General features: G+C 46.4%; 5 protein-coding genes across 5 annotated transcripts; all 5 read left to right on the top strand.

The window, feature by feature from the left end:
• Nucleotides 1–109: 109 nt before the first annotated feature.
• N7447_001238 (uncharacterized protein) lies at nucleotides 110–1,160 on the top strand (the record flags this gene model as incomplete). Its single annotated transcript, XM_057225514.1, has 3 exons — nucleotides 110–175; nucleotides 226–351; nucleotides 438–1,160. 3 exons carry the CDS (start codon nucleotides 110–112, stop codon nucleotides 1,158–1,160), a joined length of 915 nt encoding a protein of 304 aa, XP_057089530.1.
• A 1,607-nt stretch (nucleotides 1,161–2,767) lies between these two features.
• On the top strand, nucleotides 2,768–5,270 carry N7447_001237 (arrestin C-terminal domain-containing protein; the record flags this gene model as incomplete). The annotated part of the gene is made up of 3 exons (XM_057225513.1): nucleotides 2,768–3,413; nucleotides 3,464–4,527; nucleotides 4,584–5,270. 3 exons carry the CDS (start codon nucleotides 2,768–2,770, stop codon nucleotides 5,268–5,270), a joined length of 2,397 nt encoding a protein of 798 aa, XP_057089529.1.
• An 894-nt stretch (nucleotides 5,271–6,164) lies between these two features.
• N7447_001236 (GNAT family N-acetyltransferase) lies at nucleotides 6,165–7,092 on the top strand (the record flags this gene model as incomplete). Its single annotated transcript, XM_057225512.1, has 3 exons — nucleotides 6,165–6,278; nucleotides 6,422–6,973; nucleotides 7,057–7,092. The coding sequence occupies 3 exons, from the start codon at nucleotides 6,165–6,167 to the stop codon at nucleotides 7,090–7,092; spliced, it is 702 nt and encodes a 233-aa protein (XP_057089528.1).
• Nucleotides 7,093–8,094: 1,002 nt separating this feature from the next.
• Nucleotides 8,095–8,562, top strand: N7447_001235 (uncharacterized protein; the record flags this gene model as incomplete). Its single annotated transcript, XM_057225511.1, has 1 exon — nucleotides 8,095–8,562. One exon carries the CDS (start codon nucleotides 8,095–8,097, stop codon nucleotides 8,560–8,562), a length of 468 nt encoding a protein of 155 aa, XP_057089527.1.
• A 7,246-nt stretch (nucleotides 8,563–15,808) lies between these two features.
• Nucleotides 15,809–16,919, top strand: N7447_001234 (chitin synthase export chaperone; the record flags this gene model as incomplete). The annotated part of the gene is made up of 3 exons (XM_057225510.1): nucleotides 15,809–16,046; nucleotides 16,112–16,683; nucleotides 16,734–16,919. 3 exons carry the CDS (start codon nucleotides 15,809–15,811, stop codon nucleotides 16,917–16,919), a joined length of 996 nt encoding a protein of 331 aa, XP_057089526.1.
• Nucleotides 16,920–17,648: the final 729 nt, after the last annotated feature.

Genomic DNA, 17,648 nt, shown 5'->3' with positions numbered 1-17,648 from the left:
TTGCCCAAATTCTTTACAGCTCTTCTCTTCAACTTATCTACTTTGTATATTCATCTTCACTGTATTCATTGTCTTCACTGCCTTCACTATCTTCAGCTATCTTTCAACCATGGCCTATTCAAATTATTCAAACCCAGACTCACTCACAGAGCTTTCAAGCATAATAGAGCGGACAGTAAGCGCTGGCTCTGGAACATCGCTCTTGGCACTTCTGACAGCTTCTAGCTTATTGATACTGGTCGTTTGTTCCGCAAATCTGGCTCTATGCCATCGAGAACCCACCTGCAACGATCCATCCCCTTGTATCATGATAGTTTCCAAAATGCGCTGGATAACCTATCAGAGCAAATTGTGAGTACAAATCATTTTAATTAGATGAATATTTGCTTTTTATCTCTCCTTTTTGTTTCCATTTTCCCTTTTCTGACACACTGCAGTTCATCGCAAAAGCCTTTTTGGAAAGGGATTATGAAGCTCTCAAGGCCACTAGCGCCGCTCCCCAATCCATCGAAGATGTGGCGATGAGCGATGTGAATCAACAGATTGAACCTGAAATTCAATCTCCCCTGACCAAGAAAGTCGAAATGGATACAGAGCTTGAACCTATGTCTAAATCAGAAGAGAGTATCTCCGCGAACCAATCAGTTCCGGCAGAGATCAAGCCCGACCCCCAATCGGGCGATGATGCAGTTGTCAAAAAGGAAGGTGACAACAAAACTGCTCCCGATCAATCATTTCCCGGACCTAATGAAGATCTCAATTTTGATTCAGTTCTCAACGACACTGGGGGCACAAACGATTTCGGTCTTAGCTTAGACTTCAACGATGATGACATGGGCAATCAAGCTTTTCTATCCGGGTCGAATTTTACAGCTTCTGGCGCTACTGGCGCAGACAGGTTAAGCACGACCCAACCTGGGAATATTTCAGATGTCCCTGCTGGCGGTGGTGCATTTGATATGGAGTTGCAGAAGACAGAGGGGGACGACGGAAATTTCCTACAGGGTAACTCCGGGGAGGATTTCATGGAGCCCGCCGAATCAAACTTCGATGATCTGTTCATGGACACTGATAATTTCGGGGAGAATGGGGACTTCAATCAGCTGGAGGGGGATAGCCTGATGAATGTGAACGAGCTGGATGATAATTGGTTCAACTGATGAAAATATTTGGAGGCACTAGTGGAATCTATATAGTCTAGATAAGAGCAATGACCAGTGGGAGGCAATTGGAAAAGGTATCCTACGATCTGCATGTGTTCGCATCTAGCACCAGTGGTAAGCACTAATCATAGATCTAATAACTTCCATGGACATGCCCTGATTCTGTGGAAGCATATTGTGATCTAGTTAAATATTTTGTTAGACCCAAGGCCTGGCTGGGTGGATTCTGTGGAACATCTACTAGCTCCACTCAAGTCTAGAAATATGGTTCAGGTGGAGGATCAATGTCTTTGGGCGTTTGAGAAACCGTAGGTTCTTGACACTTCCCAGGTACGAAATGCTTGATCTGGGCCCACAGCCCTAAACAACTTCGCATGAACCCAGTGGTGACACAGAGCTTCTTATGAGGGCCACACCCAACTGACCAAACTGTGAGTCGGAACCACGTTTATCTGTACCTGGAAGGATCGCCTTTTTAGTCGCTGGGATATGTAGATTATTGTAAGAGGTAGTATACGAGTAGTGTATAAGTGATGACGTAGGTTAAGATCCGTGTGGAGAAGCAAATTAGGGGAAGTGTAGGGCGATCCCGAGAGAAGAGCACGTCTCCCGAAATAGATCTACTCTATACTCTATGTACTGTATTTAGTACTATGCTCCGAAAGTGCCCCGGGGTCTAGGCAAAATGTGGCTGATGATGTCATATATGAAGATGGTAATGTCGTCACGCTAGCATTTAGTATAATACAGCCCGTATGGTGACGAACTAGAATCTTCTATCTTCCGGCCATTCACGCCCCTCAACCGTGTGAAGAACATCCGGATTACTGTAGAGTAAATATTTGATATAGAGGGAAAGGCATTTCTTTGTATCAAGGTCATGTGGAAGACGGCGCCATTTCCCCGCATCTACGGCTAGATCAAGGCTAAATACGTTACGCCTGCCGCGAATCCGTTAAGTAGGCCATGTGATCCGAGTTATAACAGATCACTGTAGACAGGTGGGAATGTTTCTCCACAAGAGGAATGCCGAGCCAAACCCGTAAATAGGTAAGAGATGTATGGCTCGGATCGCCGGATGTGAGCCCCCCGGGCTTTCTCAATGGTGTTGTCATCGAATTCGGATTTGCTGTTCGTTGGCACTTTTTTTTGGGTTATGTTCTCTTATCCCGTGGATCAGCGTTCATTTTAGTTTAAGTAGTTCGCCTTTTCTTTCTATACGATTTTTTCAACGCCACATTACGCCTTACAACTAAAAATCATAAAAAGATCAAGGAAGACGGAAAAGGAACGACAAATCCACTTCCTCGACCAATCCTACACGTCGAAAATAGAGATCTGCATAATGATCGGAGCTGTCTTATGAAGTCAGCTCCCCCGAGAATTCCATCTTCCTACAGTCTCCTTGCGTGGGATTCAAGGGATCAGAAACAAAACATCGCACAAGATTAAAGATCGAAGGTATGGTCTGTTCTACACATTCCCTGCACCCGTTGTATTTTCTTTGACCATTTGAGCGTCTTTTCCCAAGACTGCCCAATTTGGCAACATAAACATCCAAGGGTTATAAACAATTCTGGGAACCTTCGGGATGCCCGAATACGATGATGGGTGCTAACATAATCCCTCTGCCAGCGCAACTATTCTCGCGGTCGGCCTCTAGCAACCCCACCCCGCACTCGGAGTTCACAGGACCGTCATTAGGAGTATCAATTTCCAATCTCATCACACGGTCGGCTCGTACCGTGTGTATCGAAAACCACCACATCCCTAGGAGTCGTCGGGGCTCAATCCTCAAAAAGCTGGCGGGTCCACGTGAAAACGCAAAGCGATTCCTTCGCTTGCGGTCGTCTGGAATTCAGGCACCTTCGCTACGTCCTCGTGTACGACCAGTTTCGGAAATTATACTGTCGCCGACATCGGTCGACTTGGAGGACGAGATGCGATCGGAGTCGTCATCTACCGAGGTGTTACCTCGCCCAGTACCTGAACACACTGTGACCACCGAGACTACTACTCCATTTACTCCCTTGCGAAATGAGAAAATTGTAGCCACTGGAAGTGGCATTTCTGTCGGTATTGCCCTCACCGAACCCGTTCTTTACTTGCAGGGCTATGATCAGCAAGACCCGAGTAGTAAAAAGTCGGCAATTCTGCGGGGACAAATGCATTTGAAGGTTACCAAATGTGTCAAGATCAAGAAGATCTCGGTCTGCTTCCGCGGCCATGCTCAAACCGATTGGCCAGATGGTATGACTCTACAGAAAATGACACTTTCGACGCAAGCTTACATTGTTCAGGTATCCCCCCTAAGAAGATCCACTTCCATGACAAGAAGGATCTCTTCACGCATGGTGTGGTCTACTTCAACCACGGTGACACTGCGCTCATGCAGAATGACTATGGCGCGCATTACTATCAGCATGCGAAACCGATATCATCTGTATCCGGAAAGGAAGGAGTGACGATGACAACTCGAGAACTATTTTCCAATCGCAGTTCTGCCGCCACACTCGCCCTACCAACCTCTCGAGATGCCAAACGTCTTTCCCTGCAACCTAACCGTGGCCATTCGCGCAGCGTCAGCAAGAACGAAACCCCGATTTCCCAACCCCAACCCCAGCGGAATTACCGCATGTTCCCTGTAGGCGATTATTTATACAGCTTTGAGTTCCCAATCGATGGATCATTACCAGAGACTATCAAAACGGATCTGGGGTCTGTGAAATACGATCTGGAAGCAATGGTGGAACGAGCAGGCGCATTCCGACCCAATCTCCTCGGCGCCATGGAAATCCCTGTGATTCGTACCCCTGCCGAGGGTTCACTGGAGCAAGTCGAGCCGATTGCGATTTCGCGGAACTGGGAAGACCAGCTTCACTATGACATTGTCATCTCGGGGAAGTCCTTCCCGCTGGGCTCGCAGATCCCGATTGCGTTCAAGTTGACCCCACTCGCAAAAGTGGAGTGCCACCGAATCAAGGTCTATGTGACGGAGAATATCCAACATTGGACCGCAGACAAGAGCGTACATCGATTGCAACCAGCGAAGAAGGTGTTGCTTTTCGAAAAACGAGCAGACTCGTCCAGTGTGAGCACGTATCCCGGCAGCTCCATGCGTGTCACCGCAGGCGGCGGCATCGACTGGGACCAGCGCGCTGCCGCCGCAAGAGGGCAGGAGATTGTGGATCGGAATCGGACCAATCTGCTAGGTAATCTGTCTAGTGATTCTGGTGTCGGTCCAACTGAGATGGAATTCAACGTGCAACTGCCAAGTTGCCACGAAATGAAGGGCCGGGACGAGAGTCAGCGGCTGCATTTCGATACCACATACGAGAACATTCAGATCAACCACTGGATCAAAGTATGTCAAAATGTCTTGTCTCTTCGTGTCTTAATTATACTAACCGATCCATGCAGATTGTCCTCCGTCTATCCAAGGTCGACGAAAGAGACCCCACAAAACGAAGACACTTTGAAATCTCCATAGACTCGCCATTCCACATCCTCTCCTGCAAGGCCACCCAGGCCAACATCTACCTACCAGCCTACACAACCCCCGCCGAAGAACCCGCTCCCCCCGCCCAAGAATTCGAATGCGGATGCCCTGGCGCATCCCTCACACCCCGCGAGCAAGTCACCGTCCCGGCAACTTCCGATCGTGAAGACAGCAACCCTGCACTATCAACCATCGCCCGCCGCGGCTCAACCGGCCACAACTTCTCCCGCAGCTTCACAAATGACTCCGGCGGCCTAGCCCGGCCACCACAAGCACACCTCGCAGAACCACCACACGAACGCAACGTACTCATTCCACCTCGCCCAATGCATCTGCTCCGCGCACCATCCTACGCGCCTCCCGCTTTCGATGAGGTTCCTCCCGCGCCGCCGCTTGTCACTCCACCCCCGGAATATAATAGCATCGTCGGAGACGACCGAGAGGCGGTTCTCGAGGACTATTTCTCCCGTTTATCGTTCTATGAAGAACACGAGGACGATGACCGCGGTCGTGGCCGCGTTGATGTACCCCTCACGCCGGGTGGACGTGTCAACCGCAGCATGGATGTGCCCCGCGAATGGGTGCGACTCGAAGACTATTTCCAGTAATACCTCCTTTGAAGCATTTTTCTTCCCACAAAAAAACGAGTTGTCACGAGGTCTGAATCATGAATTTACGCTTTGTCCATATTGGGATTGGTGTCAGGCATATGTTTTCCAGCGATGCTATCTATCCTTTAGATCTGACTCCGAATCTGAGTCCGGCTCTTCTCATTCTTCTATTTCTTCTTTTTCTTCTCCTTCTCCTCTCTGGAGCTATATTTGGGATGACTTTCTTTTCGTTCAACAGCACTTGTTTATGATTTATGCAGGACCGGCTTTACTTTTCGGCTGTTAATACTGGACTTTGTTTTTGTGATTGGGGGCAAAAGGGTGAAATGGGCCATTTAGTCAGATATCTTATAGATACATGTGGTAGACTGAGCTATGATCAAATATTAGAATATCAGAACTATGCAGAAATCCCGAACTATCATACAAAAGTGGAACCCTGGAGATAAGAGCTGATGTGTCAGCGATAAGGCCGGGCAACCTTCCGAAGAACGCATCGAACTGCCTTCCCCAGTTTAGCTCTCCCCACATCTGCTTCTCCAAGTTCCAACAGTCACAGTTTTTTTCTTTTTCTCCTTCTACCTCTGTTATCCAAAGTACTTTGACCTTACCCAAATCGCGAAAATCTACATAACTAGGTCCTACAGGGTCCCTTAGCGCACTTCGGGACTTTTCAGACGGACGGCGCTGATTGGCTCACGCTTAGTTATATAGGTGAGTTAGCATATGCGCTATAGGTAGACTGGAAGAAGCAAAGAACAATTCTGACTATATTCAGTGAGCAAAAAACGGCTCTGGTCCATCCTCGACAACCGGATTCTTCAATTTTTCGGATATTCGATCCTTGCACCCGGAAATTTACCCGCCGTACAAACTCCGCAAGCTGCCATTATGGCCGTTGAAGTCGTACCTCTCACTGAGGCAGATATCCCTGGTGCTATTGAAATTATTCAGCAGGCATTTGCAGATGATCCTTATTTCAAATGGGTCTTTGATTCGTCAAAGGTACGTTGCATGTTGAGAGACAGCCACCAAAAAGAGACACATGGCATTCACCTACTCCTAATACCAGACTAACATGCATCTCTCTCGTGACACGGTCAAAGTGACCGGCAGTTACGTCTCCTGAGAGATAACTACACGTATAGTTCAACAAGCAAAGAAACTACGATTCCCTCGCAGCACGCTGCCATTGGGGAATCAAGAATGCACTATTCCACGTCGCAAAGGAAACCCAATGTGTCGACTCCAAGTCCCCCAGCACCCCAATCCCAATCCTCGGGGTCTCCTGCTGGCTAGCGCCCCACCCGCCCACGCAACCAGAGAGCTGGTACTCCTGGTTCCAATCATGGACCCTGTCATTCAACCAGATGCTGAATAACATTCGGTACTTTGGCCGCGGCGGGCTGCGCACGAACAGGTACTGGATCTGGAAACAGCGGCAGGCCGAGGCCCAAGCTGCCATATGGGATGATCCGCGCGGGTACTATTTCTGCAATATTGTTGCTGTTAGCCCCGAGGCGCAGGGGATGGGTATTGGGAGGTTGTTGTTTGAGGCTGTTACAAAAATAGCGGATGATGAGGGGGTCAAGTGTTATCTCGAGAGCTCGAAGAATGTGCCCAATGTGGCGATCTATGAGCGTATGGGCTTTCACATGAGTAAGGAGATGGAGTGTCGGGATGGGGTGGATGCTTGCATGGTATGTACATTGTACTTGTTTTGTGGTCTTTGGTCCCGGGGTTGGGATTCGTTTGAGCTGTTGCTGACTTTGATTGTTGATAGTTGTACTGCATGGTCCGGGATCCGAGGAAGGAGTGATTTCGCTGCTGTTGCTTTTGCTTTTGATTTTATGACTTAGCTTGGGCCAAATTCTGATTTTGGCTCCTGGCCGAATTGTGAGTACGACATGGATCCGTCCGCAATGATATTTGAAGAAATGTGAACAGATTTCCTTTAATCAAATGGATCCACATACCTAGCAACGAACTACGGAGTCAATATTTCCTGGTAATCTTAACTCCGGCCCCATTGTAAACCAGCCCCAACGATCCGATCCACCTATCTCCTAATCCACAAACGGGGAAAGATAGCTCGGGTCTAATCAAATATCATATTTGCGGTAACGGAATACGAGAATGATGTGTGAGATGCACATCCACCATAGTCCATCCGTTTGCAACGATCCAACCCGGAGAATGATTCATCAACCTTTCAATCGGACCTTTCCCCAAGCTAGGATGCCTGCATATTGATCTGTTTATATTGTTGCACCTGGACGAGAGGGGCAGTAGTCTCTGAATCCACACTTTAAGCTTATCCAGTCATATTCAAGCTAATACGCCGAAGTTCTAACGGTCTGGTTTTCCGGGAAATATCCAATCATCCCAGGTTCTGGATGATGTTTCAGATCCAGTCTAGTTTGAATATTGCACAGACTGGTCGGTTTCTTGCTTCGGAAATTCCCTCGTTGTACCAAGGCTCGTGCGTTGATCGAGGACATATATATCTGAGACTTGGAAGGGACCTGTAGATTTAATGAACATTAGATCACTAAGTATTTGAAAACGACACTTCTGGATTCGGATAAAGTCATTATCTTGAATATTTGTTTGAAATGCGCGTACATCTCCTAGGGCATACCTAGACTCTAGAGATACGGACATTGCTTTTGACTGCATTCCTTTGATCGTTACTATGTTTCTCCTTCTGCTACGAAAGCTATGGATCCGACGAAGATCAGATGTGGATAAATCTTCCACTTCCTCAATTACGTCCCAAGAGCTCGATTTCCAAGAGAACGAACCACATCTACCTGAAACAATGACTACCACACCACAACACGACGAAACAGACCACATTGTCAATCAACTAGCCGCCCTTGCAGCTACCGTGAGCAATACATCAATCAACAGCGTCTCATCATCGATTGCTCCGCCCATAGCGAAGCCACAATCAGCAGCATCGAGCCTCAAACCACAGCAACCAGAAGAAGAATCATTCTACCATCTTTGTAGTCTGATAACAGTCTCCTGCTTGCCGCAGCATATGCCAGACCATACACAAACACCTTCAGCCTCAACACTAGGCTCCAACTCAGGGAAAAGCAGAAGTTCAATCTTTGATCGGAAGAGAGCGTCATCGATTCTGAGTTTGAATCTTGGTGATCTACCGAGTTTGCCGTTTCCCTCGAAGGAGAAAGTCTCGCCCAAGCCTCGCTCGAGATATAGTCCTCTACCTCCGCCATTTGTGCAGAGGAGGCTTGCCATTCGGCCCGAGGTGCGCTTCTAGGGGCTCGGGGTTGGGCTAATGGTGGATTGTTTAGGCTGTTTTACAGCAAGTTGAGATTTTGATTATTTGTGCTCTTGTTCTATGATATCCCAGGTGGAAATAATGTCTATTATCTATCATCTCATGTTTACGTACTGCTACTGGCTTAGTTGTTTAAATGTTGCTATCAATCACTGGTTATACATGGAATATCATTTTATCGTCGGCTTATATTTTTATATCGTAGACTGATAAACCCGGCATCTCTACTCTGTACTATTCTTCCCATTTCTGGTCGCACTTTTATACCTCGTTATTATCCTTTTAGCTATAACGGTGAGAAGAACGTACCTTCAAAAATAATATGAAAGGGACGTTTAAAAGGACATATAAAATGGCTGCGCATATTCTGTATTTGGTAACTATATGTAAATATGCCCATTCTTCTACGAAACAGCTAAAACGCTAAGAACAGGAGAAACCGTGTAAAATGGACATCCGAAGATATCAGAGTGATATCTTAACTATCATTAACGTCATTGATATCATCTTGAGCTAAATATATTATGCAACTGAACTACATCGCCAAGGACATAGCATAAGGGGCCGATTATTATTGTTACTATGTACCTCGGTATCGATAGTGATCTATGGCGTGGTATGCAGGTATATATATGTAACTTACGATGTAGTACCCCTTGTAGCTTTACGATATATACTGCACCTACCCGTATTCGCTACAGCACAGCTCTGGTGTCTATTCGTTCACCGTGTTTTGTCCCAAAAGAGATAATAGCATCTCCAAGTGCGTGATCTGCAGGGTATCCCGGCAGCCGCTAAGCTTGGAAACCTGTTTGCCCACGCTAACACACAAAACACATGACATGCCACACACATCTTAAAACCCCTGCATCAAACCGAAGTCGAACCCCACTCTCGGAGTAGCGGATCTGACTCGCGAAAATGGTGCAGATCGTCGGGTCTTTAAGGCTAACGGCTCGGTGTTTCTTTCCGAGCAATAACGGCCCGGTATTTATCTTGGGTCCTAGGATCTTTTATATTGCATTCGACTCAGTAGATGAACTTAGAACCAAATCCCGTGTACTTGGCAATACTTGGATTTATACAACATAGTCAGTTGTAACTGTAACAATGAGATTAGTTGCTTCGAAATCTTGTCAAATCGGAATCATTCCAGCTCTAGCCTTGTTGCTGTCCTCTCAGACGTAGGTACCTACGTATACACCGGGATTGTGCAAACCTTTCACTTTTCTTTAGACGGGATAGACGCGAACGTGAATTGTGGGGGGGAGAGGGGCGAGGGTGACCTCGAGATCCACACCGTCCATATATACAATATACAACATGCGTAAGGTCGATGGATTTTGATATATTGATAGATTAGGGTGATCTACAAACTTCAAACCACCCGCCCGTTTATATGCATGATGTACACTTTAGTGTATATAACGTTGTGGGCGGGCTCATCTCCGTGCTAGACAAGACTATTGATGTTCAGTGATATTCGGACCCGGCAACGGCAAAGCCTGAAACGGGATGTTTCAGCTAGTTCAGATTGGTAGAAGTGCCGGGATTCGCCCCCACTGCCGATCAATTCCTTTGTTCCATTATTCTTTCTCAATCTTGAGGTACGTATCTCGAGCACGACCCTCCTAGAGGGGGCGGGTAAGTAACCGGTTGTGGCTTCGGGACTCCACTCTGAAACTCGATTTATGCACACAAACTGTTGTCAAAGCCGCTGATGATATTGGCATTTTTGGGTTATATTGTGTCTGTTGTCGGACTTGACCATATAGTTGGATTACGGAGTACTCTAATAAGGTTCATAGCGGCTGATATCTTATCCATAGCGTAAAACGTGGAGTCGCTGGTGGGTGAAAACACTTGGTGGGATGGGTTAGGACTAAATGATTAGGCTGCAGATATCTTTCGGAAACAAATCACCAACCCCCTTGACCCTTCGGGGACATCTCGTTAGATTTTACTTGCCGAGACCTATACCTCTAATGCACGAAACCTATTTTTATTGAAGAGAACAATACAAGTATCGGAGGAAATACTACAAATAAGATCAAGGAAAGATCAACGGGCCCCACTGTAGAAATAGATTAATGTTTCGTTGAAAAGGAACGTGCCAATAAAAACTATTCAGCGATAATATATGACCCGTTATATCAACGAATCGCATGGTTTCCGGTCCAACAGGGTTTGTCGCCACAATATCCGGCAGGAGAACAAATAAGGTAAGAACAAGTGTGCGCAACCTGTTTTGCTCTATTTAGATATTGATGTCCAGGTATGCTGAGTCGACGGGTTTATAGGGACCACTACAACTTAGGCCACAGAGGTCTAGATGCGCAATTTTCCTTCCTCAAAGGATGAGATCCCCTGTCGGTGGCTCAATCGTGGAAATGATAGCTATGTCGTCCAATATGACTATCATGGCTACCAAGCTCCGAGCACCAGCCCCGTCCGTGGTTATCCGTGCCGCGGCCGTTGGACCATTAAACTATGGTATTTATGAGCATGTGAAAAAAAGGCACGTTAGCTCAACAAAAAGGCTTTGGGCATAACAGTCTAGATAGTAGCCTATACAGGGCCCATGTGCAGTGTACCTTTATTTTGCGATGCCGTAATATAAACCGTAGGCTCGGTAACTAGAAAGATCCGACAAAAATAAATAAACTAAATAAATCGGAAGATATTATATACAAACCACCGGCGGCCTAGCTTCCATAGATCATTATCCGTGCCACTTACCCGATTCGGCCGTCGACATGGTGTCCATAATCTTCAGGGGTGGAATAAGCGGCATAACAAGACTTGGCTTTCGGTAATTGTACAACGTACGTTGTACTTGTCCCGATGCGTACAGTGATATTGATATCGCAGCCTATTATTGCTCGGGTTATTCGATACAGTTCCCAACAAGCGACAAGCTCATTCACAATCTATGATAATTGCCGGGGCCAAGCAAACAATTAATGCAGAACAACGCAATGACCTAGCATTCTATTGAATACAGTGGTGGAACGCACAGACTTAGCGTAGAAGAAAAAAGGAAAAAAGAAAAGGAAACTCTAATAGTCGGTTCATTTCCGGAAAAGCCTCGAATTAGTGTAAATGGAAAAGAGAAATTGAGAAATATGCAAGTGTGAAACGGATTGGGCGCATTCTCAGATTCTCGGGCTTTTTTCCATTGCACATTCTAGTTCAGGAATTAGTTCAGAAGGGACTATAACATAGGGGTACCTAGGTAGCTGCCACGGATCCGTGGACCGCCGGTGCTAACTCGGAAGGCCATCTATCAGCCGTGGATCCACCACCTCGGGTTCCTCGGGTACCAAAGCCCTAAGTTCTTATGTGTTTCCCTCCCGGGACCCTATATGTTCTATTCATCGGTCCCTTACAAAAGTTACACGCATCGTGCCCTAGTATATTTCCGGAGCTGCAAGGTGGAAGGTGAAAAACAGTATAGATGGGGGAAAAAAAAGGAAGCTAACTTGAGAAAAGGACACAACTAAGGAGACAGTATAGAATCCCTGCAAGGGGAGGGGTTGCACTATATTCAACCTCTACTTCTTCAATCGGGGACCCCGGGGTGGAGATTGCATGTTCTTGGCTATGTGCTGGGAATTTATAGTTCCATGGATTATACCCTGTAATATTTCTCAACAGATGACGAAAATGAATTCCAATATTTCCTAACTTCCGTGCGTCCTATCATGAAAAAGCACGGACTCGATCGGGGGGAACATCCAACCGTTATAAGCGGACCAGGCAAAGCTGCACGAGGGGCCATTGCCGTAGATAGTCACCCTGCGGGAACTAGGTACATGGGTCTTGCATTCAATGCTCATGGGACATAGGTACCTAAATATCTCTCAAGTCACTTGGTTGTCGTCATAGGTTTTTTTATTTTTTTATTTTGGGGCGGCTTTCTTGCCGCACGGTATTGGGCAAGTCTCCCCCCCCCCCCCCCCCCCCTTCCCCCTGGCCTGGGCATGGCGGAATGTGATGGAAAACAGAACAACCACGTCGCGCATGCGGCCCCTAGAGACCTAGACTGAATGAATTGAATTCCTATCTATAAGAATTTGGGTCCAAACGTTGTTGAGAACCAGTCAGAGAAGGCGAAGGAAATATATCCGTTCCGTGTATCGTAACACGCATGTGATTTAGGGACTATATCGAAAATTGGGTATACTTATACAATATATATTTTTTTCACCTTCCTGTCCCTTGGAAGAGAGCTCTCAGGTTATCCCAAAATGAACTCAAACAAATAGATCCAGGGCTTGGAGTGAACTGTAAGACGAAATCTCCGGATTGGGGAGTCAAGGCCCAAAAATCAGAACGGTCCGTCTAAATCGCATATATGAAGCCCACCAGACGCCCAAACGAGGTACCAGACGCTAGAAAAAACAATAAGGTAAAAGGAAATACAATGATACTGGAAAACATAAACGCTTGCAAAGCCAATGAACATCAACACAAGGTCAATAATCCGAAGTATCGGAGAAATAAAACCCAGTCGACTGCGAAGCAAAGTTTACACCAGCACTCTGCCCCACAAATTCAAGCAAATGAATCAGAATTTTAAAAATTTGTCGATCATAGTCACGTAAAAAAAGGTTGAAATGTTTCTCAGAGAGCCGCGTTTGTCGGAGGGTCGGTTGCACCCGAATAGTTCCTGATGACGGAGTATTCGCCAAGAACGGACAGGAGGAAGCGGGATGGGAAAAATTCGGAAAAATGACCTTGACCGAGTTTCAGATGTGAAAATTTGATTTCGAATGCTCGGCCCAAAGTATCAAATAATAGGGCAATCACCGAGAGCAAAGTACACATTTTCCGACTACCACAATGAAGCGGTCGTGTGGACTGTCGTTGCAAGTGCTATTGTCTTTTGTTCCTTCCATTTCGGTGCGGAGGAAGTGAGAGGCGGGATTGGAGCAGGTGGAGTATATGTAGAAGTTCTTGAAAAGGTTGCACATTTCGATCCCACCGGGGGAGAGATTGGAGCGTTTGTGAAGTTGGCCAGTTGCGATGGGGCGAGAGGGAAGTATAAGAATGAACGGGTTGGAGATATATAGATCTTTCGGTGTAGGAAAATAGAAAAGTATGGAGGTTCGACTAGATATAAGAGTAGGAAAGATGGACAAATAAATCATAAAAAAAGATAAAACATAATTAATTAAAAGAAAGAAGAAAATTACTTCCATTAAGGATAAAGAGTATACAGTACTGCACGGCATCCCCACCATCTCCACCCCTAAAAACCCTCAAAGCGGGTCCTGCATAAGGGCTTTAATTTAGTATGACCGTTGAGGACTTTTTTGCTTATTAGTTTTGCTTTTTAGTAGTACTTTTGTTTCTTTTATCTTAATTTCTAGGGAAAGCTTTGTTAAGAGGCATCAACATCGGGTAGATGGGAGATCGACACGGTTCCTCACAGCCGTTGATGCTTCTTCAGTTCACACGTGGCGCTAGTCGGGATCTTCATGCATGAGACAAATACCCTCGGCATTCTCTTAAATCTTGAGAACTCAAGCTAAATTGCCTCAGTGACCTTTTTTATTTATTTTTTTAGTCCAAGGGTCAGGCGAACATGGAGGATTCTCGTAGAGAGTCTGGTGACAATCATGTAACATTGTGCAAGACTAGGCCAGTTGGAAAACCCGGAGAAAGGATGCGTTGGGCAGTCAGAGAGGGTGATAGTCTAATCATCAAGCCGAGGTGGGAAAAAAAGCAAGGGGCTTCACACCTCTCAGCCTCTGTGCCACATAACAATATTGACGAATAACTACCAAGAACTATCCAGAGTTGGAGGTTGTATATTGTGTATGTATGATTTAATATGATAGAACAGAATATTATCCGAGGATCAGACCATGAGTCGAGTACACAGCCCTATAAACTGTTCTGGGACTTGGCCAAATCAAGGTCGTTCAACGTAGTAGCGTTGATGACAGCAGACCATCGGAGCGCTTGTCGATCTATAGTATCAAGGAAGCGGGATCCTTATTGTAACATCTATATGAATTAAAAAAGTTAAAAGAAAAGGGGGAATGTGTATAAGGTTAGAGCTTTTTGTTTTACTCTATCGAAGACTCCAGAAGCCATGCTCCATAGATGAAACCGGATGCAATGAACGCCTTTCATTTTAATCCTTTCCAAAAACCCGAAAGCTGATCATCAGGCAATCTACATTATACGCCATATTTGTCCACCATGGCCATTTACTGGAGGAAACGGTTCCATTAAAATCAAGCCATGCCTTCTGCAGCATCGCTGTTGTTACTCATTAATACAATTCGCCTAACTGGGCAACTGGTCTGGCGAACGAATTATTGAAAGGGCTTGATGTACGTGAAGTAGATTGTATGTCAGGAGGCCCTGGCTGAGCAAAACAGGCGATGGTGCGACAATGCCCCAGTTGGAGGGTGTGGAGACAAGAGGTCAGTCCACACATACAGAGCAAGTCGAATTACATGTATACAATTGTGATTGTACTTGGCGTCGGGTGTCGGGACTTACAGAAGCCAAAGGTAATAAAGGAGAAGAAAAAAAAAAGAAATATAAATTGCAACCTAAGATAACCCCAAGGTTAGAACCGTCCAATAATAATGGTCAACACGGCACTTCCATCTAGTGGAGACAAAAAAAAGTAGATATAGTAGTTTGCCTTAGTATCCGGGTATAGCCTCAACGGTGGCTAGTCTGAATTTTAAATTGGGTTGAACTGGTAAGTGTGCCTTGACCCTTAATGTATCACATAATTAGCGCGTTCTGATAGTTCGGCTTGGGCCGAGCTCGGACTCGAGTCACATGAGATCTCTTTGAGGCCATTCCCCTTTAGATCTAGCGTTTCCGATCGATGTCCGAATGACTAAGGCCTCTTACAGCCCTGGAGCTCCCGAGGTCCCCCCGGGCAACAACGCTAAACCTACAAAGGGAATTATAATCCCGTGATCTTGAAAGCGAAAACTGAGACACATCCCCCTCGCATCAACAATTCACATAGGGGTGATCTTCGACATTCGCTATCAGAGGCCATTAGCCGATTGAAATACTACAGCTGGGGTGCAGAAAGAGCCTTTATTAGGGACCGAGATACATACCGTCACTTCCTCCACCGTCCCACCCCGTCGTTGTGGAGACCAGCCGTCCACTCTCGACATCCCACCGCAACTGGAAACTCTAACTGTTTGCTGTCGCACTGCTCAACATCCGACTAGACATCATGGGGTTCGGTCAGTTCGACGCGATATGTGAGAAGGCACCCGTACCTTTGTGCTCCTTGGTGGGCCCGGCATCGACAATCTCCGGGTCAACAGGCATCATATCCAACTGCTATGCGCGAAATATTGAGCTGGCGAATACCATAATCTTCCAGGGTGCCGCGTCCTTCATGCATATCATGGCGCTTAGCATGACAGTGATCATGATCCTGCACGTTCGGTCCAAGTTTACTGCCGTCGGTTCGTCTCTGACTCCCTCTCGGTCACATCTGGCGCAAACTGACTAACCTTGTCCTTATCGATAGGCCGCAAAGAGATCGTCACCTTCTTCTATATCTACCTAGCTTTGACACTTTTCTCTCTTCTCGTTGATGCAGGTGTCGTTCCCCCAGGGAGCGAACCGTTCCCATACTTCGTGGCTGTTCAGAACGGCTTGACATCCGCGCTATGCACCTGTCTTCTCGTCAACGGGTTCGTCGGATTCCAGCTGTACGAAGACGGTACAGCCCTCTCTGTGTGGTTGATTCGAGTCCCCTCCGCAGCGATGTTCGCGCTCTCGTTTGTGATATCGCTGGCGACTTTCAAGTCGTGGGGCTCGATGGGTCCCCAGAATACCACGGGCTTGTTCGTGGTGTTATACCTGCTGAACGCCATCTCTATCGCTGTGTACCTGGCTATGCAATTGCTCCTAGTTGCAAATACACTGGATGACCGCTGGCCGCTGGGCCATATCTCCTTTGGTGTGCTGGTCTTCATCATTGGCCAGGTTCTCTTGTATCAGTTCAGCGACGTTGTCTGCAACAACGTGCAGCATTACTTGGACGGACTTTTCTTCGCTACATTCTGCAATCTCCTCGCTGTCATGATGATATACAAGGTAAGTTTACGTTTCACGTTTGTGGGCTTGATTATGCTAACTTTCTTTAGTTTTGGGACTCGATTACCAAGGAGGATCTGGAATTCTCCGTCGGTGTCAAGCCGAACACTTGGGAGGTTAAGGACCTTCTGTCTGAGGAAGACCGCCGAGCTACGGTCTACCCAGACAATAACTCCGAATATGCGGGCAGCATGTACCACCATCGCTCTTCGGCGTACGGTCATCATAATTATTAATTCGTGTTCTTTTTCTTTCATTTCTCTTGTCATTTTTTTTTTCATTTCAAAATTTATCTTCCATCCCAGCGCTGTATATGTGACTATTGACTTCATGATATCTCATCTACTTTTTCCTTTCCGGGGATATTCAAATGCCTCCACTATGTTGACGCCCTAAGGCACGCTTTCGGGCATGGATATGAGTTACATCACCTTCGCATAATAATTACATGGTTTATCAAGTATTGATAAGAGTACAATAACTGGAAGATATTTTCGCTTTTTACTCTTCCGATTAAGTCTTGGCACAGAGTGGAGTGTACTCAGGATACGACTACGAGAAACGAAAAGGTTCCGGTTTGAACTCAATTTGCTTTGTTGGTGTGTCGATCACGCATGATACTCCGTATTGCGCTCTAAATTGGGGTTCCAGATATAAAATATTATCTCTGTTGTATGTCTCAGAATTCACCTGCTCCAGTTCGACCCAGCGCTAAGTTCGTTTGGGAAGAAGTTATCATCCCTCTGAAAACCATTTGCCCGGGCGATATCTCAGAGATAGACTACGCAGCAAGGTATTGCAGACTTATGTAAAAGAAACGTAAGAAAACTTGGAAGTGTTAGCATCCTTCCGCGACATTTTGCGGCGACTGAAAATGGACCAGGCAGATCCCGAAGAACATCTTGGGGCCGCGTCACACCAGCTCAAGGGTGTGGTCGCTAGGCAGGACGATCGCCGGGAGAGTG

Source organism: Penicillium robsamsonii (genome assembly GCF_028829455.1).
Source record: "Penicillium robsamsonii strain IBT 29466 chromosome Unknown utg000001l_segment0_segment0, whole genome shotgun sequence".
Classification (NCBI taxonomy): domain Eukaryota; kingdom Fungi; phylum Ascomycota; class Eurotiomycetes; order Eurotiales; family Aspergillaceae; genus Penicillium; species Penicillium robsamsonii.
Note: the sequence above shows the minus strand (reverse complement) of the source record. Positions and strands in the feature narration are given on the sequence as shown.